At 30.1% G+C, this 27,425-nt stretch overlaps 1 protein-coding gene across 1 annotated transcript; it reads left to right on the top strand.

Annotated features, from left to right (window-relative positions):
• On the top strand, positions 1–27,425 carry LOC136981244 (RNA-binding protein 28). Its single transcript, XM_067277523.1, has 11 exons — positions 1–159; positions 6,011–6,086; positions 10,786–10,878; positions 10,977–11,306; positions 15,297–15,574; positions 18,695–18,889; positions 23,465–23,617; positions 23,685–23,834; positions 24,429–24,515; positions 25,174–25,339; positions 27,344–27,425. The coding sequence occupies exons 1-10, from the start codon at positions 79–81 to the stop codon at positions 25,309–25,311; spliced, it is 1,581 nt and encodes a 526-aa protein (XP_067133624.1). The 5' UTR covers positions 1–78; the 3' UTR covers positions 25,312–25,339; positions 27,344–27,425.

The raw sequence follows: 27,425 nt of genomic DNA, 5'->3' as shown, positions 1-27,425 counted from the left end.
ACATGCCGTTTTCAACAACTTAGGGTTAGGCTAATGAGCTAATATCAATATTTGTTGTAATAAATTTATTGTTTAAAGATGCTTAACGACGATGAAAAGAAAAATATGAGAAAGAAACACAAGAAGGGACGACTTATAATCAGGAATTTATCATTTAAGGTAGTTATTATTTGACAAATCGATATTAAAATAATAATATAATTGAGATTAGCCACTGTTCTTTTAAAAGTAAATTAAATTTAAAAAATATGAGTTACATCTATGATTAATTATAATCAGTTTTAATATGTCTAAATTAACGTTGTTTATTTTCAGTGTTAACTAATGATTTAATGATATATAAAATAAAACTACTTCTCAGATAATCACTGGGAAGGATAATCAACACACAAGAAACTTTGGTTAATGTAACCCTTGGTGCCAAGATGGCGGCTCGTCTCTGATTCCAGCAAGGAAACAGTGGGGACGCACATTCTAACCTAACCTAACCTGTTCTAATAAATTACCATAATTATTAGCAAACCAAATTATTAGAATAGGTTAGGTTAGGTTAGAACATGCATCCCCACTGTTTCCTTGCTGGAATCAGAGACGAGCCGCCATCTTGCCATCAAGGGTTACATTAACCGAAACTTTTTATATCCCAGCAAGAACAAATTTATTTAAAACTAACGTTTTTGACCAACTCATGGTTTTCCTTGGGATTTTGACCAGTACCGTTCTAATATGGAACGAGTCGAACATGTTTAAAATTATTTTAAATTTCAAAATATTTAAGAGTTAGAAAATAATTTTTGGCCGTATGCACCACAATAGTGATAAAAATATCACCATATTACCACAAGTAAATAATAAAATGTAATTAATGGTATAGAAACAGTAACTACATGCTAGTGTTGCTCTCGTTTTTTTAGTGGCACCACCTCCATGCAGTCGAAACATTAGTGGCATCCTTTGCGTTAATACAGTAGCCGGCCAGGCCGGCTTTGTATATTTCTAATGCTTTCAGGTTGCGAAGGTGATCAACCTGACCTGACCTTTTCACCAATTTGGTCTTATGGAGGTTGGCTTGTATTTCAGGGTCCATAGCATAGGTGGCTAGGATGGTGATATGCCTTTGGTTGGCGATATCATAAGTGTGTTCCTGTATCCTTTTGCTTAGTGAGTGCGTTGTGGGTCAGATGTATACTAGATCATGCTGGAATCTGTGGTCTCTGAAAGGAACCATATAGACACCTGGTACCTGACTTTCCTCAGTCCTGCCTTTGTCGTTGCGCAATAGCCCATATACTGAGCTAGCTCTCTTATAGGCAATCTTTGTGCCTTTATGGGTAGCAATCTCTTTATAGATGGAGCTTAGGTGCTGGTTGTATTGCATCACCGTGCATGATAGGTTTATGCTGTAATTATGGGTGTCATTGAGCTTTACCTGTGCATTGTGAGTATGGCAGGCAGTTAGCAGGTTGACGTATGTATATGATAAGTTGTGCATCATGCCTCTACTGTACCTGTGCTTTACTGCTATGTTTTCAATGTGCTTCAATTCTGCCAGCATATCCTCCCATCTAGTGTGGTGCATGTATGCCCTTCTAGTTAGTGCACAGAATGCAGAGATTTTGTAAGAAAAAGGGTCAGCAGAGTTTGACAGAATAAATATTGCTATGTAGCAAGGTTTGTAATATACACTGGTTTGCACTTTGCAAGAATGAAGATTTCATCCACATACTTTTTTGTAAACTAGGATGTTTGTTAGGAATAGAGGTATGACCTTTTGTTCCAATTGTTGAACCACCAATTCGCACAAATCCCAAGAGAGGGCTGCCCATAGATATGCCCTGTTTTTGTAAATACGTACCATTATTGAAGTGGAAGAATGAGGTATAGCATAAGAGGTGCATTAGCTCCAATACATGTTTACGATGCATACTTGCCCTTTCATAGCTTATTAACATATCCCTGAGTGCACAGAAGCATGGTTGTATTTTAATCGAGATGGACAGAGAGACAAAATCCAAGACAGTAATATTTAAAATATTACTGTCTTGTTGAAGTTGCCATGTTGCAAGTGAAAATACTCGAAGCCTAATTGAATCTGTTTTTACTTATTTTAGTTCTATCTTGAGGAAACCGTGTTTTGTATTTTCGTTTCTTTTCTTTTCTTTCGAAGACACAATGTAGTGACGTAAACTTAAACACTGGGCGAATTTTTCATCCTTTTTATTCGGTTGGAACGCTTTTTTATTACATAACGCGTTTCGGGCCGATGCCCCTCTTCAGCCAACTAAACATTAAAAAGTGAGAGATGACTATATACAAATATTTAAAATAAATATCGTGACAGTATACATAATTAGTTTTTTAGAGGTTGTTACCTTCTAAATCCTGGTAAGAGCTTGTATACCGTTAAAAGCTGGTCCGTACCTCATTCGGTAGTTTAGACGGATGTAATAGTCCAAGGGTACGAATCTTGATAAAAATTCCATAAAAAATAGAAAGAACATATAGCCGATTTAAAGTACAACAGACTAAACTCAGTATTCCATGACCATTGTGTGTTAAATAACTGTAAAATCGATGATACTAAAACAAGCATTTTACATAGAGAAAAGAAGACATACAACAGAAAATTCAAAGAAAGTGTAGAAATCATTAAAAATAAAAATAAGACCTGCATAAATACTAATCTAAGCATAAAAATCAATGAAAACTGGATTAAATTACTATAAAATATACTATAAAATAAAAAACTGTTTTACGATCTGTTACGTCATTTGCATAGCGACAAATATTAAAAATATTAAAAGCGGGAAAAAATAGCAATGGCCACGTGCTATGTTCTAAAAAAATCACCGCTAAACCCCCCGAATAATTTTATCGGAAAAGAAACCTATTAAAAAAAAAAAGAACATTCCCCTGCTAATGCTCGACCAGACATATGCAAATTAAAAATAGATCGTGCTCCGCAGTTGAGGTGGAGGAGTACGAGCTCAGTGTTAGACAACACACCGGAAGACGAATCTCAGGTATGGTTTCACGAATATGATTTGTGAAAGAATAACCCCGTATACTTCTACAGACTGATACTAAACCTTCCTTTTTTATGGAATTTTTATCAAGATTCGTACCCTTGGACTATTACATCCGTCTAAACTACCGAATGAGGTACGGACCAGCTTTTAACGGTATACAAGCTCTTACCAGGATTTAGAAGGTAACAACCTCTAAAAAACTAATTATGTATACTGTCACGATATTTATTTTAAATATTTGTATATAGTCATCTCTCACTTTTTAATGTTTAGTTGGCTGAAGAGGGGCATCGGCCCGAAACGCGTTATGTAATAAAAAAGCGTTCCAACCGAATAAAAAGGATGAAAAATTCGCCCAGTGTTTAAGTTTACATCACTACATTGTGTCTTCGAAAGAAAAGAAAAGAAACGAAAATACAAAACTCGAAGCCTAATTGAATCTGTTTTTACTTGTTTTTGTGAATTCTTAATACTCAATTGAAATATTAAACTTTTAAATATTTCGAAATTTAAAATAATTTTAAACATGTTTGACTTGTTCCATATTCAAACAGTACTGGTCAAAAGCCTAAGGAAAACCATGAGTATGGTTAAAAACATTAGTTTTGACTAAATTTGTTCTTACTGGGATCTTAAGATCATACCATATCTATTATAAAAAGGTTCATGTGTGTTGATAATGATATATAAGATATGAACAAATGAAATCAGTTTATACCCCTTTTAGAATTTGAGTGTATTTTACTCAAAAAATGTTACCTGTTGATATAAATGGGAATTTTTTATGTTAAAAGAAAGAGCTCTGACAGTCAGTCCTGTGCTGGACTAATTTTTTGTTGTCATTTACAGTTTTTTGGCTATTCTTTGAATCAATTGCAGCAGCCTCCTTTTTTTGTAGGAAATCTGCATACTTTAAAGGTTTCCCTGAAAGCTGCAAACACAAAAATCAAATGGCAATTTGGTAGATGTTGTAAAACCTCTCATTGCCTATACTGCTAGGTTTCCTGGGCAATCTTGGTAAATCACACCACTTGTGCTTTATCATGAAACAAATCACTCTGTTATTGTTTCTGATCTTTTATTGTTGTTTGATGCACATAAATTAAGGATGGTATGTTTGTAGCATGCTGAATCAAGCTATACAAAGCAAAGGGAAAGTTTGAATTCCTTTCGCAATGCCGCTTAAATAATGTTTTCCCGAATTCCATTTATCGGATACGTCTCCCCGTAGGGTGTGAGTCTTTATTACCAAAACTAAAACATCTTTGCCTTAACAAAGCCATCAGGTCTTCTAGAAGGCGTTATTATGCCTTATTACATGAGCTTATTCGCTTGGAAGATCACCTTTACGAGCAAGACCCGTTGCTTCTGAAGGATGTCAACAGCAGAATGATCAGCTTAACGTACTCCTTCGAAAGAAACTTAAAACGTAACTATGTCAAAAAACTTAAATGGTTACTACGTGGGCAGAACGTCAAACCTCGTTTGATAAATAATACATTTGTAACAGCTTGGGATAACATCACTCCTCCAAAGTGTCTTTTTGAAGCTCTAAAATATGGCCCTCTCTATGTTCCAACTCTGTGATTCTAATAGTGATTCCTTGAATTCCAACAACAGTAGAAATGAGCATGGTGCTTTGCTGATGAGCTATGTATGCATGTATGCCCTTCTAGTTAGGGGAAGTGAGCTCTGATGCTATTGTATGTTAATGACTGTTTGTTTAAAATAGTACTGTACTGCTGTTTCATTACCTGTCACAATTTAAAACAAAAAGTTCTCTCCCTTTGGCATACTTCTGTAGGCATTTAAATGAACGTGTAATTTATTGTTGCTTAATGTTGGTTATAAGTGTTTGAAAATCCGTTAAGGTATCCAAGTTTTTGATTCAGAGACTACAGAGCACCATAATTCATGTTGAATTCTATAGATTGAATGATTATTCCTATGTTCAGAAATTGCTTAAAAGTAGTTTCACGAACAGTTATTCACAGTAGTCATACCAGATTTGTTCCAATGAGAAACAGAGAGCATATTGAAAATGTCTTGCAAACAAGCACAAATTGGCTATTACTGATTACAATGTAATGTGAAACAAATGATTTCATTAGATCATACCATATATATTATAAATATTGCATGTAATATAGTGCAATTTTGCTAATCTAAACCAACACTAATCTAAACTCTGCTCTTGTCACTAAATGTTACAGTCAAAAACAAAAAGAAACAGATTATTTTTTAAAACATGTGAAATTTGTAAAATTAATATATACTACATATTTTAACATACATATATGCATAATTAAAAAAAATTGTGGCGGCATACACCACAGTCATTGAATATAAAGTGCAATACTTTGAATTGGGTGTAAAAAATTCATTTTCATAGTTTCTGAAGAAGTTGCCATGTTGTAAGTGAAAATACTTGAAGCCTTATTGAATCTGTTTTTACTTGTTTTTGTGAATTATTAATACTCAATTGAAAGTATTACATTTTACATATATGTATGCATTTGTCCAGGAATGGATCCAAAAGTTAGTGATGGGGCCTTTGAGAGTATGTATTGCAAACATGAACCTCCCTTATAAGTATGTTAGTTTTTGAATTCATTTTCCTTATAAAATGAGCATGACTGTTGAAACATTTCCTAGAACCTCAGTTTTTCGATTGACATAAAAAAATGAAATATGATGACAGTAAATATCACTGTACTTTATTTCTTTAAGGCAATAATTATGAAATATAATTAATATTGTTTATTTTATTAAAAAAATTAAAAATGTCTCTCGACATTTGTTCCTGGACCTGCTTCAATATTTGTGTGTAATCTTTTTTGATTTTGTTTCTAACCCCATTAATCTGAATAGCCCCATATAATAGTTAGCTTGGATTAGCAAGACTGCATTGTTGTTGTGAAAAGACAATGTAGATAATATGCAAAAGAAATTTGATTAATATAAATTTTATTTTTAATCAGATTACAGAAGATACTCTGAAACAAAAATTTTCAAAATTTGGGAATATTATAGACGTAAAAATTCCAACAAAGCCAGGTAGGGAAGTAATAATAATAAATTATTAAATATAACCAAGAAGCTACAGTAGAAGTTCAAATCCAGTACCTATGGGACCAGAGTGGTGCTGAATTATCAAAATTACCAGATTACCAGATGTTTTTGTATTTTTGCTAGATTTGGTAAGGTATATGTCAGACATGGGCAAATGTGGCTCTTTTTGAGTTACATGCAGCTCTTGCTGAAAGTGTTAATTTCTGCTTTTTGTTATTATTTTTACAATTTTATTTCCACAATTTTGTGAAAATATATAATTATATATATGTAATATTTAGTAATTTATTTCCAAGTTGGTGCAGTAAATTAAATTGACATTTCAAATCTATTCTTTTAAAACAAGTTTTCGACCCGGATGGGGGATATCCTATCCTTCCCTGCCTTACCATACTATCCACTACGACAGTACAGAACTGCAGCTCCCATGCATTTTGCAAAACCTACATTTCGGCTCCCACTGAACTCTTGCTTGCCCACCTCTGGTATATGTGATCTGAATGTTGTAAATATTGCTGTGCATTTCCTACCAGTGCATGATTTGTTCATGCTCTTTAATCAATTATAAAGTGCGTGACTATATTGAGATAAGATTGATTGAAAAACCTGCAAAAAATATTATTGCATATTACTACACAAAATCAACATTTACAATGATTCATGTGCATACAATAATTATTTTCTAGATATGTACTGTATACATGTGATTTACATAAGCTATATATACACAGAATATTAGCATGCTGGATTATTATCAGACAATTCTAGATTATCAGCTACTTTTCAGAGGGTGCTAGATTACAGGGATTTTGGATTATTAAGTGCTGGATTGACAAACTTCTACTGTACTTCGCAATAAATTCAAATATAATATGACTTAAAATATGCAAGTTTTATATGACTTTAGAAAAATTTTGTACCAATTTAAAATAAACTGATTTCAACCAATGAAGAATGTATTTAAAGAAACAACAATATTGTAATCTTTGTCAAAGATTTTTTAATTGCTAACTTATCTGTACAAAATGAATATATATTTTAGACTTCATCTCAGTCTCAAATGTCTGCTGTTTCAATTCACAATTTAATTAATGGTTAAGAACATTGTTTACCAAAGAAATTGATTAGTTTTGGAAACCAAATATCTATATTAATACACTGTCAATATTTTTGTATTTTTATCACTAACACAATATGTAACTATTGTATAACTACTAATAGTATGAATAAATCCTTAAAAATGCATCCAACTCATACATTTTTTTATTGCAATGATATTCTATGTTTTTTTCTTTAGATAAAGTAACATCAGATTGATCATAACATATATTGATCATATATGTAAACTCAAACAATAGTTATGTTTATATAATTGATATGACTGATTACAGTAACATAACATTTGAAATTAAACTAATTTTACATAACTAATTAAAATGCAAAAATGCTTTTAAAATATGATATTTGATATTATGATGTTTTTTTAATTGTAAATATTTTAGAAACTGAAAAACTTTAATTTAGAACAAAGAGGTATATTTTACAGGGTTTGTCCAATAAGTGTCAGGACTGATTTTTTCCTGCCAATGGAAAGAGGGAGAGGGTGGGATCATGGTGGGGAATGTCGTGTAAGCTAAGAGATCTGGTTCAGTTGTCTCCAAGCTTTTGGATTGTGTAGATTGCACTCGAAGTTAAAGTGTGTTTAGTGCTTGCCTCGAGACTCGAGATGCAGCAAACCATCGAGCAGTGTTTTGCTATCAAATTTCACATTGAACTGAACAAATCTGCTACGGAGACTTGATATTATCCATGAGGCTTACAAGGACAAAGCCATGTCCAGAATGCATGTTTTTGAGTGGCCTAAAAAATTCAAAGATTGCCAAGAAGACATCGAAAATGAACATCATGCTGGACACTAGACAGTGACCTGAACCGATGAAAACATGGCCAAAGTGCAAGAACTTTCAAACTTTGATTACCAGTTAAGTGTTTGTTTGATAGTATAGGAGTTAAATTTAGTGAAATTCACTGTGCATTCTATTGTGACCGATGATTTGCAAATGTGGAAGGAGTCCGTGAAGTTCGTGCTGAAGGTTTTGTCAGAAGGAACACCATGTGACAGTTTGTCGTGAACTGTTGGAATGTTTGGAGACTAATCCAAATTCTTTGGACAGAGTGATAACTGGTGATAGAACTTGAATTTTCAAGTACGATCCAGAGACCAAAAGGCAAAGTGTTGAGTGGAACACAAGCACCTCTTCTTGACCAAAAAAACGCCTGCATGAGCAAATCAAGAGTGAAATTGATGCTCGTTGTCTTTTTTGACACAAAAAGTGTGGTCCACAAGGAGTTTGTGTCTGCTGGACAAACAGACACAAAGTGAATGGTAAATTTTATGCAGAAGTACTCAAACATTTGAGGATTAGGGTCCACTGTGTCCCCCTTGTGTCCAAAGGGAGATCGCTGATACCTGGATTCTCCATCACAACAATGCACCCAGTCACATGTTGCTAATTGTGAGGGAGGCACTGGCCAAACGTGTCAATGTTGCCCCAACCACCCTATAGTCCATATGTGGCTCTCCAAATTCTTTTTTGTTCCCTTGGATCTAAAGGAGCCTGAAAGGATGGGACAAGTGGCTTCAACAGGGTGCCTAAATGGCCTTGTGATTGCAGGCTTTCAGGGGTGTATGAAGACTGGAAAAAGCACTGGCAGCTGTTAATGCAGGAGGGTCATATTTTAAAGATTATTAACTTACTGTATATATATATATATATATAATCTTTAATAAATTTCTTTATATGACTTCAGTCCTGATACTTATTGGACAAACCCTGTAGAATAAAATGAAATTTTGATAATTTACAAACTTTAATAATACTGAAATATAGTCAGCTTGCATTAATACGAATCTCTATGGAAACGGTAATTAGTTTGCTTTATCGAAATGAATGATTTTCAGGGTTAAGGTCACAGTTGTATAATTTATGGAGTTAAGAATTAATAAATGATAAAAATTTCTAAATTATGATATTTTGAATTAATTTACTATTATTAAAGTTAAAGAAAATAAAATTTATTTACGAAAATAAATTAACGATATAAATTATTTTCAAATCAAACAAAATGAGGAGGAAACAGTATTTGCCATTTAAGTGTGAAACAGTATATCAGAGTCGTTAAACAAAACAAAGCTAAAAGAAATTGTGATTTTTTGCCAGGACAATGACAAGAATTCACTTTATCGGTGTTTGTTTTAAGGCGAGTTGACAGTACTATTTGAATATTATTATTAACTGGTTTTGGTAAAATTTTAATATATAAACATTCCAAAAACTCAATGTTTTAATAATCAACCAACCAATAGCCAAATTAATCGGGCAGAAATTATGCTACAGATATTAATTAGAAATTACATGACAAGAACAACTAGAGGTAGACATTAGGTGCCATCTCTTAATGAAAGTAGTAACTATAATTTAAATTTAGAATAGTCTGGAAGAACAGAATTGGCCCAGAGTGGGAGTTGAACTTGCATCCTCTGCTTACCATGCAGTGTGCTGACCAGTTACGCCATCTGGACCTCCACACACCGCACGCAGAGGTTGTGGGTTCAATTCACCAAATTTTTTATTTCACTGATTTATCAAAAAATTATATTACTGTCAAATGAAAAAATCAGATTGGACCAATTTTGGCATTTTTACTTACACTTATTTTTTAATTTTATTTACGTAATAAGTTTATCTACAATCTATGATATTTCCATATAAATACGAAGGCAGTTTTTTCAACCTCTGATGGTCCATAAAACAAAGACAAGTGTAAATAACAAAATGAATTTATTACCAAAAGTTAGGTCCAGATATGGTTACTTTTTGACATAATCACCATGAAGATTGAAGCATTTGTCATATCTGTGGATGAGCTTTGCAATCCCCTCTTCATAGAATGTTGCCTCCAGTGACTTGAGATGGGCCTTAACGTTGTTTTTAAGATCGTCATTAGTCTTGAACCTCTGCCCTCCTATCCACGTTTTCAGTTCTATTTCTCTCGTTGAGCCTGAGGATGGCCTATAGAGTAGGCCGAAAATGTTAGTTTTTCAATAAAACTATCTTGGCAACACAAAAGGTGTAGTGTGATAAACCGCCTACGTAATTATATTTTAGCTCATTTGTGGCACAGTGTGGCAATGGGCTGGATGAACTGACTTCGCGGGCTGGATCCAGCCTATGGGCAGTAGTTCGGTGACCCCTGCATTAAGGGAATCTTTATTTTGTACCTGATATGGTTTTGACCAATACTGCATTAGAATGGTTGAGTAGTGAGGGGTAAGGCCTTAACATATCGGGCCCAAACTAATGAAAGAATGGTAAAGGTTCAACTGTAATTTGAATCCAAATTCCTCATAGTTACAGGCAAATAACTTTGCTTCATGATCATCCAACTGACAATATTAATGATTCAAAAAATGGTTATTGTATGTAAATCACAATTGTTGATGTTTTAATGCAAATAATTTTATATTCTTTTCTTTTTTAATTGTTGTTGTTAAAGTATTTGATAATTAGAATGAATATCAGTTATTTAAAAAGCATTAAAAAGTTGTTTTTGTACATTATAATTACCTTTTAAAATTTTTCATATTATAACTATATTTTTTTTAATTTTATATTTTATTTAGATGGAAAAATGAGAGGCTTTGCATTTGTTGAATTTGAAAAAACAGCATCTGCCATCAAAGCTATTAATGGCTTGAATGCGAAAGAAATATTAGGTAAATGATAAATATTTTAATTTTATAATAATTAAAATATTTGCAAAAATTATTTTATGTTTCTTGTCAGTCAAAACAAATTTTATTTCATTTATCAGGAAGACCTGTTGCAATTGATTTTGCAGTAGCAAAGGACAGATATCAGAAGTTAATGTCACAGAAAAATCAGAAAAATAGTAACTTTAATATAGAAAAGGAAAGGACATCCTCAGAAGAAGAAGAAGAAGAAGAAGAAGAAGAAGAAAGTGAAGAACAATCAACTAAGCTTGTTAGGAAGAAACGAAAGCTACATGAAAAAGACCGTGAAAATAAGAGTGATTCTACAGATAATGAGAAAACTTCTGAAGAGGAAACGGAAAGTGAAGATGAATCAGAAAATGATAGTGAAGATGGGAGTTCAGATGATGATGAAAGTGCAGTTTTAAAAGGTAATTTATGAATATAGTAGAATATTATAAAAACTGAAATTTTAATTATTTAATATTGTATAGTATTTGTATTTATTAAATTAAATCTGATCATAGGTAAAGTTATGTATATTATATAACTATAATGATAAATAAAAATGATAAAATTTTTGAAAAAATTCAATTTTTAAAAATTTTAAAATGCCAAAAATTCATAGTTTGTTGGTGTGTAAAATGTATAGGTTAATAATGAATTTGAATTGTTTATAATATTTTTGCACAAGAAGATGGTAAAATAATTTCTGCAAAGCTATTTAAAATGCAAAAATTAGATTGCAAAATGTATGGCAAGATTGCACAAAGTGATATGGATATTTAAAAATGATAAAACATTATAGCTTCCACATGCACACCGGAGTGTGTATACTAAATAAAATTCAACTTACTCGAGACTAACCGGTGTGAAAAATAAATAAATATGACGAAACAGACATTTTCGAACACCTTCCGTGTTCTTCATCAGGTAAATGGCTGGATTTCTAATTCCAGAACACTGTTACAAAAAATTTTCAAATAAAAACGAACGATGACAGTTCAATTGTGCAGTGCCCATTGCACAAGTGTTGTAGCTGACACATTCCCTGCTTTTCAAAATCGCATTTACTCTTCTCATACACATTTAGTTTCTTATATGATGCAATATTCGTATGTTTAACGTTACATACCGCTCCGTGCCAATATCAAATAAATTCTTAAGAAACATCAATTCAGTAAGGCCTGCCAAGCAAACAACAGAGCCATTTCCTCCCGGGAATTAATGTACGTAGAGTAGTGTGTGCCTTATATATTTCTATCGCTTCTAGCCATTTGAGGTGGTTCATCCGTGTTGTTTTGACTATTAATGATAATTGCTAAAACATTATTTGAGTGAAAGGCATTTTCTCATAATTTTAAAAATGCAAATAAAAAAATTAAATTACTGAAAATGATATCACAAGCACTACCTACCTTACATGATTTTGCATCTCCTAAACTTTATTTTGAAGGTAACAATATATGTTCTTATTGCTAATTTTTTAAAATTAATAGATTCTTTCATACAGACTATATTAAGCATTCTCAAAAGAGAAAGTCTTACAGAAATTAGAACACAAGACTATAGTGTGAGAATATGGATGAAGGGGATACCTTCTAGTTGCTGGGTTGGTAAAACCCACTCACCGGGTCACTGGATGGCTTTAAAGTAGGAGGACTAAATTTCGAGTGAGGCGGTCGCGATGGGTAAGTCTGTAGGTGTCTCAGATACCAAAGCAATAGACAGGTAGACAGGTTTAAACTTAACGAATAGAGTTATATTTATATTAAACTTTTAAGGTATACATAATTACTACAAAATAAATGATTAAATGCAATTAAATATACAATCATATAAAGCAGTGTGACAAATGTTCTTTATGCAGCTGACAATGTGTGTGCTTTGCTTATCTATTGACCTAATTCAATGTGGAGACAGAGTTTACAACTTTCTAATAAAAAGGATACTTCAGAGAAGGATAATGGCAAGTCTAGCCATCTTCTGATACATATCCATTCTATGACTATGTCTGTTGAGAACCGGAGCGGTGTATCTGCTGTATGAAGTCTTAGTAGGGCTGTCAATATGGCCAAAGAAGGGCTGAGGATGAACACTGCTTCCTTGGGACGTTTCTATGGGATGGTCACCTATTCTTGGGCTTCCATTTCCATGAGATGAATGCGTGGAACTGTAGGCGTCTCGTCCTTTTATTCGTTTAGCCTGGGAAACTGATCATGTGATCGGCAGTTGTTTGGAAACAAAGGTTGATTTTGCAGGTGCTGGTTCAGAGGTGACTCGCTAATGCTGTCGTTGTCACTTACTTTCCCCTCTCTTTTCACAATCAGATGCTATCCTTTTGCAATTGACTGTTAAGATTCTCATTCAGTTGTTGACAGAAAGAGTGTCATTCCATCTTGTGTGATGTTTTTTCTAACAATTGCAACAAATGTTATGAAAAAATTTCTTAAAAATGGAGTAAAATATCCTTAAAATCCTGGATCTCACAATAGTATCAGTATCTCTAATCTATCAGTAGAACTTAATACTTGTTGGTTTAAATTTTATATTGTATGCAAGCATGCCATTATGCTAATTTGAATATTATGATATGAATATTTATTTTTATCTATTAATTATTTAGTTGATAAAAATAAACTTTTTGTAATATTTTAATATTTCTTAGAATTTTTGGCTAATATTTTACCTAAATTTTGGATTTAATGTAAATATTTTAGAAATTTTGTACAAATTCAATGCTTTATTACTTTATTTTACATATAACATCATTACAGTGATTTTTATAGTTTAAAACAAGAACAAAAAACAATATTTATCTTGTGAGTGAAGACTTATTTATGCTTTAAAAAGTTAAGAATTATTTTAAGAATTAGTGCTTCTTCTCCACTTTAAAAAAACAATAAATGATGATCTTAGGACTTGTGTTCTTTTCATATAGAGTGATTAATTAATTCACTTTTGGGTGTGAATGGAAACTTAACACTAGCTTGGAAGAAATGTTAGAGTAAAGAAGTTAGCATAAGAGAGAAGATTGTCAATTTTGGGCAATTTATTACAAAATGGAATAACTTGAAATTCATATCTCTGACCAAATTTTGCAAGGACCACTAACGTGGACAATGTAATATATTGTAATACATTGTATATATATTACAATTTAGATGTTATGATAATTTCTTATAGCAGAATTCTTGTTTTATGAAGAAAGAACAATTTGAAAAATGTTTAATCTTTTTAATTACTTTTTCAAAATTGCTTGCTACTTGTTTTTTTCCAGCTGTGTTTATTTCTTCTAGAAAAAATATTACTTTGATATCACTATTACATTAAATAGAAAGTGCTCAGCAAAATATTAAACAATAACCAAACACCTTTATTGTTGCTGAGAAAGTTCATTTAAAACAAACATTTTCGACCTATTCCATAGGCCATCGTCAGGTTGAAAACAAACAATTGGAAAATTTCATTCCACACAGATCGAATACAACTATTTAAAAAAAAAAAAAAACTTTTTTTGAAATTTAAATATTTGTATTCGATTGTGTGGAATGAAATCTTCCAATTGTTTGTTTTCAACCTGACGATGGCCTATGGAATAGGTCGAAAATGTTTGTTTTAAATGAACTTTCTCGGCAACGATAAAGGTGTTTGGTTATTATTATCACTATTACACTTAATTGTTTGATACTTTGGAATTCTCTGTTTTCATCATATTAAAATCTTACTTGGCTGTTAATGTCATCGCATAGATCATATTTTGTGTTTTATCAATGCTTTTCAAAAATTACATTTTATAATTTTTTGAAGTTTATTTTTTTACAGGATTTTATTTAAATAATTGTTGGGCTGCAATTTGAAAAAATTGTAGACCTGTAAATTCCCACTGTTGTCTGTTTTTCCTTAATCTTGAGAATGGTACTAGATAGATGGAAGTCAAGATCAGATATGGAAAGCTAGGGGCAGGAGGCCCTGTTTAACTATATACAAACTTTGGTCTAGACTGGAAATCACATGAATTCAATTAAAAAATTTTCCCTTGTATGGAGTTATGTAGATGACTGTCATGACTCTGTTGTTATCAGGAAAAGTACAATCCCTGATGTACAGGGGCAAGACACTATAAGTTTGAGATAGCAAATGTATGTTTTAAATTAAATAAATAAGGAATATGATTAAAAATTGCAGCCTGGCATTGTGACAATGTCACAATAAATAATTGTTTTAATTTTAATTGTATTTTTCTCTTGTTATTTTTATACATTCAGATCTTAAGTACATAAAAATTCATGTTTTGTTTCATCATTATTTGACAAAATTCCATCGGAATGGATTAAAAAAAGATGAATGACAAATTCTGATTGTGATTTCTGTTTAAGTTGAAATTCTGTTTGTTAGATCATTATTTATACTGTTTTCAGAGGAAGTAGAAGAAAGTCCACCAAAGAAGAAAATAAAAACTGTAAAGCCACAAAGACCAAATGATGCTCATGAAGGAAAGACTTTATTTATTAGAAATTTGTCATTTGATACTACTGCAGATAGTCTGAAGGAAGCCATGTCTAAATTTGGTGAAATTAAATATTGTCTTCTCTGCATTGATAAATTAACTGATTATCCTAAAGGAACTGCATTTGTACAATTCATAAATAAAGAAGACGCAGAAAAATGTTTAGCTGAAGTGACTCAACCAGATAAAGTAAGTTCTTTAGTATATTTTTCAAGCCTGTTTATAACTTACTCTTATCCTAACCATTTAATTGAAGAATGCAAAATATATTTTCATTTTAACATAAATATTTATATATTACATCTATAAGTATTAAAATTATTCACACTTTTAATCAGTTAAATTATAGCTATTTTATTTAAATAATAATCTTTAATTATGTAATAATAAATTTTAAATTGGAAATGATATGTTTAATATGAAATATAATAATTATATACAAATAAATCAGTACAAATTCTTTAAGAATTTGAATTTTTTAAATACAAAGATTACCATGATATAGAGATAGGTATCTTGGTACTCTTACATGTCAGATTGTTCAAATTACTATGTTATTTACTTTGTATTTCTACCACTGAAGAGGAACTGTTAGATAATATAGTTCAAAGTGCATCTGATGTAAGTACATCTCTTCGATATTAATAAAAAGGACCGTTGAAAGATCAGAGTAATTTTTTTTTTTTTTTTAATTTCTTTTTTTAAAGGTTTTAAAATTATATAAAATTATAAATAATATATTTTAATTGATCTACCATGGCATACAAGTAAGAAAATCTTTGTAATTAGAAATTTTTCCTATTCCTCAAAACCTGAAATTTTTTTATTAAAATCAATATAAAGGTTTTCCTTAGAGTTGGTAACAAGTTATGGAATAGTAATTTACTGGCCCTTTTTCATTTATAAATTATAGAATATTTAACTTCACAGCAGCTCTCTAGAACTTACACGGATCTCAATATGTAGTTGAATAAATGTTAACATCTCTTAACTTGAGAAGAAAGTTGTTTTATACAAAAAAAGAAAAAACAAAATTAAATCCATACCAGGAGCAGCAGCATTTCTCATACAATTTACAGTCTGATCTAATTCAAATAATGTGCAATAAACCATCCAAAACAATCCATTTCTTAGTTAAAATCAAAAATTATGATATTCTCATTTCCAAAATGATATAATTTAATAAATGGTTATCCAGCTTTTGAATATAATACAATTTTTCCATTTTAAATATTTATTTAAAAATTTTGTTTTATTATACAGGGTTTGTCTAATAAGTATCTGGACTGATTTTTTCCTGTTAATGGGAATGGGTGGAGGATGGTTTCTATGGGTGGGTTTAGTGATGGGGGATGTCACATAAGCTATGAGATCCAATTCCATTGTCTCTGAGCCTTTGGAGTGTGTAGATCGTGCCCAAAGTGAAAGTGTGTTTAGTGCTCGTGTCGAGAGTCAAGATGCAACAAACCATTGAGCAGTGTTTTGCCATCAAATTTTGCACTTAATTGAACAAATCCACTACTGAGACTTTGGATATGCTGCTTTTGGTATGGATTTAATTCTGGTTTTCTTTCTTTTTTTATAAAACAACTTTCTACTCAAGTTAAGAGATGTAACATTTATTCAACTACATCTTGAGATCTGTGTAAGTTCTAGAGAGCTGGTGTGAAGCTAAATATTATATAATTTATAAATGAAAAAGAGCTAGTAGACAACATCTGGTAAAATACTATTTCATAGCTTGTTATCAACAGTAAGGAAAACCTTAAAACCTTTACATTGATTTTAACAAGAAGATTTCAAGAATGGTCTAAATTCAAAGATTTTGTGAGATTGCCAATATGGTTATAAAGAACAAAAGTTATAGTCCAAGCAATGTTTGTTCTGAAATGTATGCTAAGAGCAAGAGAGTAAAATCTCAGTTCATTTATTGGATATATCTCTCACTTGCAGAAATGGTGGGATTACTGTGATATGTACCATAAGCCCACTTATCAACCTGTTTTTATCCTGCACAATTTGTTTGATCCATTCTCCTTCAAATTCTTGGCATTTAGGTCATTAATATGATGAGCTTATACCTATTGCACTATCATAGACACTTACATTGAACTGGATTATGTCGGGAAGGTTGCCAACAACAGGGTTTTCTGCCGATTTGATACAAAGCTTAAATAACATTTTTGAAACACCAAGAACTCTGTCTTCACAATCAGCCTCTAAGAAAAGGGTATGGTTTCATATGGTCATGCCATTCTAAGACCGTTGTTCTGACATCCTTCTACTTCTTCAAAAGATCTTTAATATTATTTATTATTATTAAGATTAATATTATTTAATAGCAGATATTGGCATTAATCCTCTTTTTCAGAAGAAAACTTATCTTGCAGAGTTTTTTGGTGTTCTTTTGTTGTCAGATCTGTTTCAGGTTCTATTATGAGCTCTTCAATGTTCTTTATTTTTCGGATGTGATTTTTGTTACTCCTTCAGCTGCTTGAGTCTTCTTGATTATACTGTATCTTTCTTAGATAAGATTGAACTGTGGCCTACTGTAGACCTGTTCAAGCCATACTGCCCAGCTGCAGACATCTGTCTACTCTCTACCTTTGCTATTATACTCTCACCTGTCGAAAATAAAAACCAACACAAACTTAACAGGTGCCTGCCCGACAGTCTCGCAAATACTATAAAAAAAATTTTTTCTGTCAGGAAAATAAAATGCTGGAATTACAAGGGAGAATTTCAAAGTTCAGAGGATTACTATTTGATCAGTATATACTGGGTTGAGCGTCGATGTCGACATCTCCTGCTGCTCTGAAAATTTTTTTATTGTTGCCTGAAGACAAGGGAAGACCAATCTGTATTCATTATTTTATGTCGTTGCTTCTTGTGTTTCTTCTATGAGGTGTTCATTATCCAAACATGTGTTCATTGTTTGAACATAAAAATCTTTTGTGAAAGTGTTCGTTATCCAATTTTTTCATAGTCTGAACTGTTCATTTAATCGATCACCCACTCACTGTATGTGTGAAAGTGTTTACAAATAAATATTTGGTTTCAAAAAATTGTTATATATCTATTTTTTTATTGGATTACTGGTAAATCATTTACTGGTAATGTAACAGAATTATTACAGTATGCTTTAATTAGTTCCAAAATTCTATATATTTGTTATAATTGAGCTTTAATTTGTTATAATTGTATAATTTGTTATAACTAAGTTTGGAATTATATTTTTCAATCTTTACATATGAAATATAGTTATTTTTTTAAGTAATAGTTTTGATGACACAAATATTTTTATTCCAGAATATTATTTTGGATGGAAGAAGATTAAATGTGGGTCTGGCAATTAGTCCCGAAGATATTAAAAAAAATAAAGAAGAAAACCAGAAAAAAGGAAAAGACAACAGAAATTTGAAGCTCTTAACAGAAGGATTAATAAGGGCTGGATCTGATGCTGCTAAGGGAGTATCTCAAGCAGATTTGAAAAAAAGATTGGAGGTAATAAAATAACTAACCTGTCATAAGTTTATTTATCTATTAAAATGATAAGCAAGAAGTATTTATGCTATCAAATGATTATGCATTTTGAATATTAAGTTAATTTAAATTATTTGATATATTGTGAATCATAAAAAATTAGTTAAATTTCAGCAAAAAATCTTACTTACAAAAGTATGACTAAAAGTCTTAATTACTTGAGTGCAGCTTAATTATCAGAATGGTGGTAAAGCTATAATTGAAGAATTTAGAATTACAGTAGAGCGTCGATAAGTGGAACCAATTGGGGACTGGGGTCCTTCCAGTTAATGATTTGTTCCAGTTTCCGACTTTGTACGAAAAAATACATTAACCTGTCCGATGTTCAAATTTTTCTTCGTTGCGATGTCGCTTCCTGTTGAATTTTTCTCCGTTGCGTGTCGCTTCGTGTTGAATTTTCGTCGATTTTAAGCCTAACGAAAATTTTTATAATAATCATCGAGGCTATCGTATCGTTAAAAATTATTTCTGCATTTTGTACAAACAAAATAAATATATTAAAGAATATAAAAAGCATGAAAATTATACTTTAGAAGTAAATTTAGTATCAAAAACATTCGATTCAGCACAACACAGTCTGACTGAAAATTGTTCCACTTTCCGGCCATTCCACTTACCGACATTCCACTTATCGACGCTCTACTGTATATATTTTGAAAAACCAGAGTGAAGAAACACAGTCAAAAAGTTGTAGATTCTTTATACAAATCAAATTTGAGTCAGTTGATAAATTAGGTTAAAGTGCTTTTGACACTTCCCCTGCTCCGTACTGTACATTTGATAAATGATATTATAACATTCAAGTTACTTCAAGAAATTAAAACCTTTATTTATGATTTCTTAATTAAATAAAGTTTGAAAATTTTGATTGCAATCAAAATAAGTTATTTTCTTGTTTAAAAGACATTTAGTAAGTTTATTTTTAATGGGTTTCACCTTTTTCTTATGGAAAAATTTATTTTAAGATATACAGTAGAGCATCGATTATCCGACCTCCAATCAACTGTCACATCGGTTAACCGACTGCGTTCTAGTCGGCAAATTCAAATGTCTGCTAATGATGTGGCACTACAATATTTGGCTATGTCTTGGCTACTCTAATATTATTTTTGTTAAATTTTTTGCATGTTTTAGCTGGCAACACTGGCTCGACCATGAAAGGGAGGACAGTATTTAAACGAGGCTTAATTTTATTTAGTGACACTATCTAATTGCTGTTTTTAAAACGTGTGCGAGATTTAGCGGCAAAAAAACGAGTGCCAGCTGTGAAGCAAAAGAAAATTTTGGACTTCTTTTTCCAATGTATAGGCCTACTTTATGTAAAATATGTAACTTGAATATATATATATATTTTTTGTTTTATATTTTTCAATATATGGTACAGTACTGTATTTATTTTGTGCAAAATAAAGAAATAATTTTTAACGATACAATAGCGACGATTATTATTTAAAAAAAAAGATTTTGTTAGGCTTAACATTGATGAAAATTCAATGTGAAGTAGGTTAATAGCGATATACTAATATACTAATTACATGGGATATACTAGTATACTATACTAATAATGTATTTTTTCATACTTTTCAGTTATTCGTTTTTTCAGTTAATCTGAAAAAATGGTTTACTCAGTTTATCAGTTTTTTCAGTTATCTGACCAACCCCAGTCCCCAATTGAGTCGGATAATCGATGCTCTATTGTATTTGAAATTATTTGAAGGTGTGTTTGGAGTCTTAATTATGTATTTAAAAGTTGAAAAGATTACAAAAATGATTGTTTTGTAAATTTTTTTCATATATGTTTATAAAACCTTTTTTTTTTGTTTCAATGTATTTCTTTTGTTTTTAATCTATTTCTGAAGTTGGGAATGAGATTTTGGAAAAAGTTTTGAATAAATTTTAAAAATTTGATGTCTAAATCAAAGGATGGTTGAATCAATGTATTTTTTTGATGTGGATTTTTTATAATACAGTAGAGCATCGATTATCCGAATCAACTGGGGACTCGGGTTGTTCGGAAAACCAACTTTTCAGATAACCGATTATGTACGAAAAAATACATTAATAATATAGTATATTAGTATATCCCATGTAATTAGTATATTAGTTGATCCCAATAATAGTATATTAATATATCCCATATTGAAATTTTTCTCCATTGCATGTCACTTTGCATTGAATTTTTGTCGATGTTAAGCCTAATGAAAATTTTTATAATAATAATCGTGGCTATTGTATCGTTAAAAATTATTTCTTTATTTTGTACAAACAAAATAAATATATTGAAAAAAATAAAAAATTATACTTTAGAAGTAAATCTAGTATCAAAAATGTTTCGATTCAGCACGACACACATCCTGACACAGTCTGACTGGAACGCTTTCAGTTCGCTTTCAGTTGATCGATGTTCGGATAATCGCTGCTCTACTCTATTGTTTTAAACAATTATTTCTTTAAAACAAACGATCATAAAATATTATCTGATAGCATTTATTTAGAGAATGATGCTTTAATATTTTCTGTTACTTTTATTTAATTGCATTTACAGTCATTACAAGCTTTTTTTTCCATTAAAACTACAATTTTTGTTTTCATGCATAAAGTTAAATATTTTAAATTTCAATCATATATATCATATTTTTAAAAGAAGAGATTTCAGGGGAAAAACAAAAATGTAAGTAGTTTTAAACAGGAATACAGTAAAATTGGTTTACTCTGTTCTTGCATACTGTATTGGATTACATTATGCCAGTTTTTCATAAAATATAATTTGTATTCTTGTAATATCATATCTTATGTTTCTAAATAAGTAATGATCTAATGATTCTAATATCATATCTTATGATGATTCTAAATTCTTTTCCTTTTATTTTTATGATGTTAGAAAATAAAGTTTCTGTAATAAAATCCCATGTGTGTGATAAGCAGAGGGTTGGGTTACTCACTGACCACTTATACTGCATCCTCACTGACCACTTATACTGCATGGGTTGGCGAAATCCGATTCTCGATGTCGCTTTGGATGGCTAGGAGGGCAAAAACGAGTGGGGGAGTGTGTCAGTAAGTGGACAGGTGTCCTTAAATTGACAGAAGACAGGTCATAACAAATAAAACATTTATTGATTAACTAGATTAACAACAAAATTGGTTACAAGGCTATGCGTCTAAGATACTACTTGATAAAATGCGATTATATGCAATTAAATATAAGTTTACAATTCTAATAAGGATGGCTATGCCTAAAGCCTAATTCTGTCTTCGGGGAGAGAGAGTTTACAGAGTTCTAACAGTTACCAGAGTTCTACGCGAGATTGGATGGTAAACTGAAATATGGCGGTCGTATGTCTTCTCCAACGGGGCTCCATTCCTCGACATGGAGATCAATGGGCACAAGTATAGTAAACTTCCGTGTGTGCGACGCATGCCAAGTTCCAGCTGCGCAAGCTTTTATAGCGTTAGCAGTGGGAAAGCAGTCCGTTGTTGATGATGACACTTAGCTACAAGAACTACAAGTCAACTTTTCCACCTAACTGTTGATAGTTGGAGGAGGATGGTTACAATAATTTCCGATCGAAATAAATGAAAGTTTCCTTTCATTTTACAAAAATTTTCCCGCCAAATCTGCGGTCTCACACATGTCTCCCTATCATTCTGAACACCTGGAATATCTTTGTGGGCCAAAATACTCCAGGAATCTTTTGTGGTGGTTTTTTCCACCTACTCCATTATGGCTGGCCAAAGCCCATAATGGACCCAAGAAAAGCTTTCTTAGTGCCCACAGGTCTGAAAAAATAAAAAAAAGTACTTAGATAACAATGATAATGCAGTTTATATTAACATTCTGTTTAATATACCGATTTCTGAGCCTTTAATAATAATTTTTTGTTGTAAATTCAATATTAAAGTTGTTATTGTTATGAATACAGTACATCTATATTTATTGAAGAAACTTGAATGATTTTGAAAATCAGAAGCAGTAAAATCAAATTTAAATAGAATGAAAATGAAAAGTGAAAATAATGAACCAGCAGAATTAAATGTAAATAGTGTTAGAATTGATTTAAAAAAAATAAAAGAAAGCAAAGTATATTGCTATAATAAAATAAATAATTATATGAAAATAAATTACAGAATTAAACATTATATGTTATATGGCATTAAGATAAAAATGAGGAGATAAAGGATTGTGTTTTATACTCAAACAAATAATAAACATGAATAATAATTGTGATATTTATATGTATTATTTTTCCTAATATATTATTATTGTTTATATACATTATTATTTTGCACTTACAAAACTACTTAGTTTTCTACATATTACATGGTCATAATTTTCATGTGAAAAGCAGTTACAACAATATATTTTTTGTACAAAAATATTTAAATGATTTATTTTTATGAAGTCTATTCAATACTAGTATCTGATGATTTATTTTCAAAAACAAATTTTTTTTTTTTTACTTTTCAAATATAATATTTTAAATTAAATTTTTCATACTTATTTGTTTATAATGTTTTCTTTATGTTATATTTTAGCTAGAAGCTTACAAGAAAAGGTTATTGAAAAATCTCCACTATTTTATTTCACCAGTGAGATTATGTGTTCATAATCTTCCTCCACATGTGGATGACAACAAACTAAAGAAAATATTTTTGAAAGCTGCTGGACCTCAAGCAAAAGTGATAAGTGTAAGTTTTAATTTAGTACTGTTTTGTTTCCCTTCCATATTATGTTATAAACAAAGTGTAATTTTAGGCTAAGGTTATGAGAAATCTTAAAAATCTGGATGAAAAAGGTGTTGGGATATCAAAAGGATTTGGTTTTGTTGGTTTTACCAGACATGAAGATGCACTTCAAGCATTAAGGAATCTGAATAATAATCCTGACATATTTACTCCAAATAAGGTAACTTTTTTAAATATTCATAAAAATCTGCATAGATAACTTGATATTTAATTATTTTCATAGATTCATTGTGGAATTTGTAGGATAAGTTAGGTTGGAAATTTGTATTGAAAATTTAAAGTGAATAATGAGTTGAGCAAACATCATGTTAAAACCACATATTCACTCATTGGAGAAGAGATTTATCATTTGACAGAGAATAAAAAAATGTTAATGTCTTTCATTAAAACTTTTTTATTTCTATCACCTGTTTTGCATGAAAGCCTTATTTTTTAAATATGCTAAAAATACTGATAACTTCTTAAATTAACATTAATTTAAAAATTGCTAGAAAAAAATATTGTTATTTTTCAATAAAGAATTCAAAAATGCAAAAAAATGGTAAAGTCCCATTTTAAAATCTAAAGTTACTTCTGCCGTACCCACTAGGGAGTGCTTAATTTCTATGTGATTCAAAAGGTCCTTCCAAAATAATAATCTTTCATATAAGACACTTTTTCAATTTAATGTATATTACAGGAGATATTTGCAATTGACATTATAAATGGACCACCCTGTAAATTTTTAATTTATGCTATTTGACTTTCTTTCTAGAGACCTATAGTGGAATTTTCAGTTGAAAATCGACAGATATTAAATGCAAAGAAACGTCAAGTAGAAAGACAACAAGGAAAAATCAAAGTGAGTAAAAGTCTGTAACAGCAAATTTTGGAATGAATGGTTGAGATAACATACCAATTTAATCAATTTTTATAAATAATTCTTGATTTACACATGAATAACAGATTAAAAATCTTTCCAAAATATTTTTTTAAACAATGTTTAAAATATTTTGCATAATAACAGAATTAATGTTTACTTATCTAATTGATTTTTATGGGAATTTTTGTACACTGTATATATTTATAACATTATTGAGTTTGTAATTATTTAGAAATGTAATCAAATGATTGTCTTAAATAATTGGCTATAACTCTGCTAATTTAATGATTACTAAGTAATTTGCTACTAGAGGTCTATGTTAGGCACCATCTCTTAACTAAATTAATAATTATAATTTTAATAATTTAATAAATAATTAAGAATAATTTGGAAGAAAAGAGCTGACTTGGGACGAGGCTTTAACCCACAACCTCCGCTTACTGTTTGGTGCACTTGCCAGTTGTGCCACCCAGACCAAAAGCTAGCCTTTGCTTCCAGATGTATTTAAATTTAAATATAACCTTATGCAATTACACAGTTAAACAAAAATTACTAATTCATTAAGAGAATAATATGTAAAAAGAATGTGTCCTTTCAATAAAAATTTAGAAATTAATACATATATTTTTATTAATAGTTTTTCTCTTCAAATAAAAAAGAATCATCTACAAATTTGAACATAAACAGGATTAAAGTTCAAAAGCCAAGTCATTCAAAGGAAAAAACCAAAATGAAAAAAAATAAAGGAAAGCCAAAGCTGCATAAACAAAAATAATAAAAAAGGAAAGAAGAATTTTAAGCAAGTAAGTGAAAGATTTTTATAAAAATTTTTTTCAATGTTGCCAGGTAATGTTATGATTAAATTTTGTGTAGAAAGCTAGATATTTCAATATTTTAAGATTTTTGATATGACAATATTTTTATAATATATATCTTATGCTAGAATTTATATTAATAAATTCTTGATAGTAATACAGGTATACCTTGAGTTACATCATTTCGAGTTACGTCGTTCTCGATTATACGTCATTTGTCAAAAATATACTTTTTTGTATATGGAAAAATAAAAATCAAGTTTAAGTCATTTTATTCGACTTTACATTTGTCCGCCACAAATATTGAAGTCGTAATATCACTAGAAAAGCATTAAAAGCACATAAAATCATATTAAAATATGTACATTTACAGTAAATGTTAGTATAATCATCATAAATCCTAGAGAACGAAACATGAAAACATCTGTGTTTCTGTGTTGTCGTCTTATTTAGCGGTCTTTTTAAGTGCTCATTATTGGCGTTTTCCACTGTAGTTACGACGTAAGTCGAAACTACACAAGTAAATTTAGCTTACGTCGCCTCTCCTGGAACCAATTACCAACGTAAGGTGAGGTATATCTGTATAACATAACTTGTACTATGTAAATGTATAAATAAGTATGACTTATTTTTACTTTTAATTTTCTGCAGATTAGTTTATTTAAATTCTTCTATTATTATATTTTGTTAAAAATTGTTCTGTTTTAATCTACGTACAGTATTAGTAATATTTATTAATTAATAACATGTTTGTAAAATTAGAATTGTTTTTCAGTTTTCAAATAAATTACACTTTTTATGAAATCATTCTTTTCTAAGTTTTTAAGTATAATTACATTATTAAAACAAACACTAAATATAAATATATCATAATATATTTAGCAAAAATATCTGAATATAAAATTCAATTACATTTTGTAACCACTTCACAGATATTTATTCCTATATTTAATTAAGAGATAAAACTTTCAATTTTATAAATTGTTATTTATTTGAATTGTTAATGTATATTTAACAAATTATATTTCCTATTGTGTTCCGTTTTCTGTTTCACTTATTACATTTGGATGAATATGGCCTCATAACAATTAGTATAGTGCCTTTTTATAATTTTGCATCGATAAGAGTAATAAAATAAATTATGTTTAAAGAAAATATTTATTTACAGAATATTAGACAATATCTTTATATAATTAAATTATTTTTTATAGGTTTGATAGTAACACATGCGTTAACCACTGATAAATGAAATATTTTTATACATTCATGCAAAATTCAAATTTTGCATGCTTGTATTTTTTTTTAATTTTTGTTTACAATAGAAAAGTTTAATTATAACTTTTACATTACCAATAGTGTTCTAATAGTTATGTTTATGGCTGTTAAATATACTGTTTATATTGGTTTTATTTAAGACAGTTTTTCATTTGATGATGTATCTGTGTATATCATAATGTCAATAGCTACTCTATTTCATACAAAATTCACAGGAAAAAACAGATTAACAACAGGGAGTTTACTAATCTTTTTTACCTTAGAAATATATTTTTACTAATTATTTGTTATGAGAATATTTTAAAGATCATTTTTACAGTGGTAACTCTGCTTCATATTCTTATGTTAGAATATGACACACTTTAGTCACTATATAAATAATAATAAGAATAGAAGAAAATGGTGTTATTGTTGTTATTATTTATAAATTAGATTCGGAATTTAGATAATTAATGCCCTCTAACTATTATTAGGTTCTTTATAACTGTTACAAGAAAACATTTTAAGAGAATTTTAAATTCTTAAAGACATTTAATATACGACTTGTTTTATGATTCAATATGAATTATTCTTTTATGTTTTAATAAGTTTTTATTTGTGAAATTGGTTTTATAGTGTTGTATTTTACATAATTCAATAAATTATTCTTAATCTTAGTTTTACAAATTTATAATTTTTATAGCAGTTGATAATTAAAATTTATTTTTTATTTTTCAGGCTCACATGGTTTATTAGGAATGGAAGATATTTTTTAATATAAAGTGTAAATAATAAATTTTAATTTTATTATTTGTCGTAA

Source organism: Centruroides vittatus, unplaced genomic scaffold, assembly GCF_030686945.1.
Source record: "Centruroides vittatus isolate TY-2023 unplaced genomic scaffold, ASM3068694v2 contig_749, whole genome shotgun sequence".
NCBI classification, from domain to species: Eukaryota; Metazoa; Arthropoda; class Arachnida; order Scorpiones; family Buthidae; genus Centruroides; species Centruroides vittatus.
This window is presented reverse-complemented; position numbering and strand designations above follow the sequence as displayed.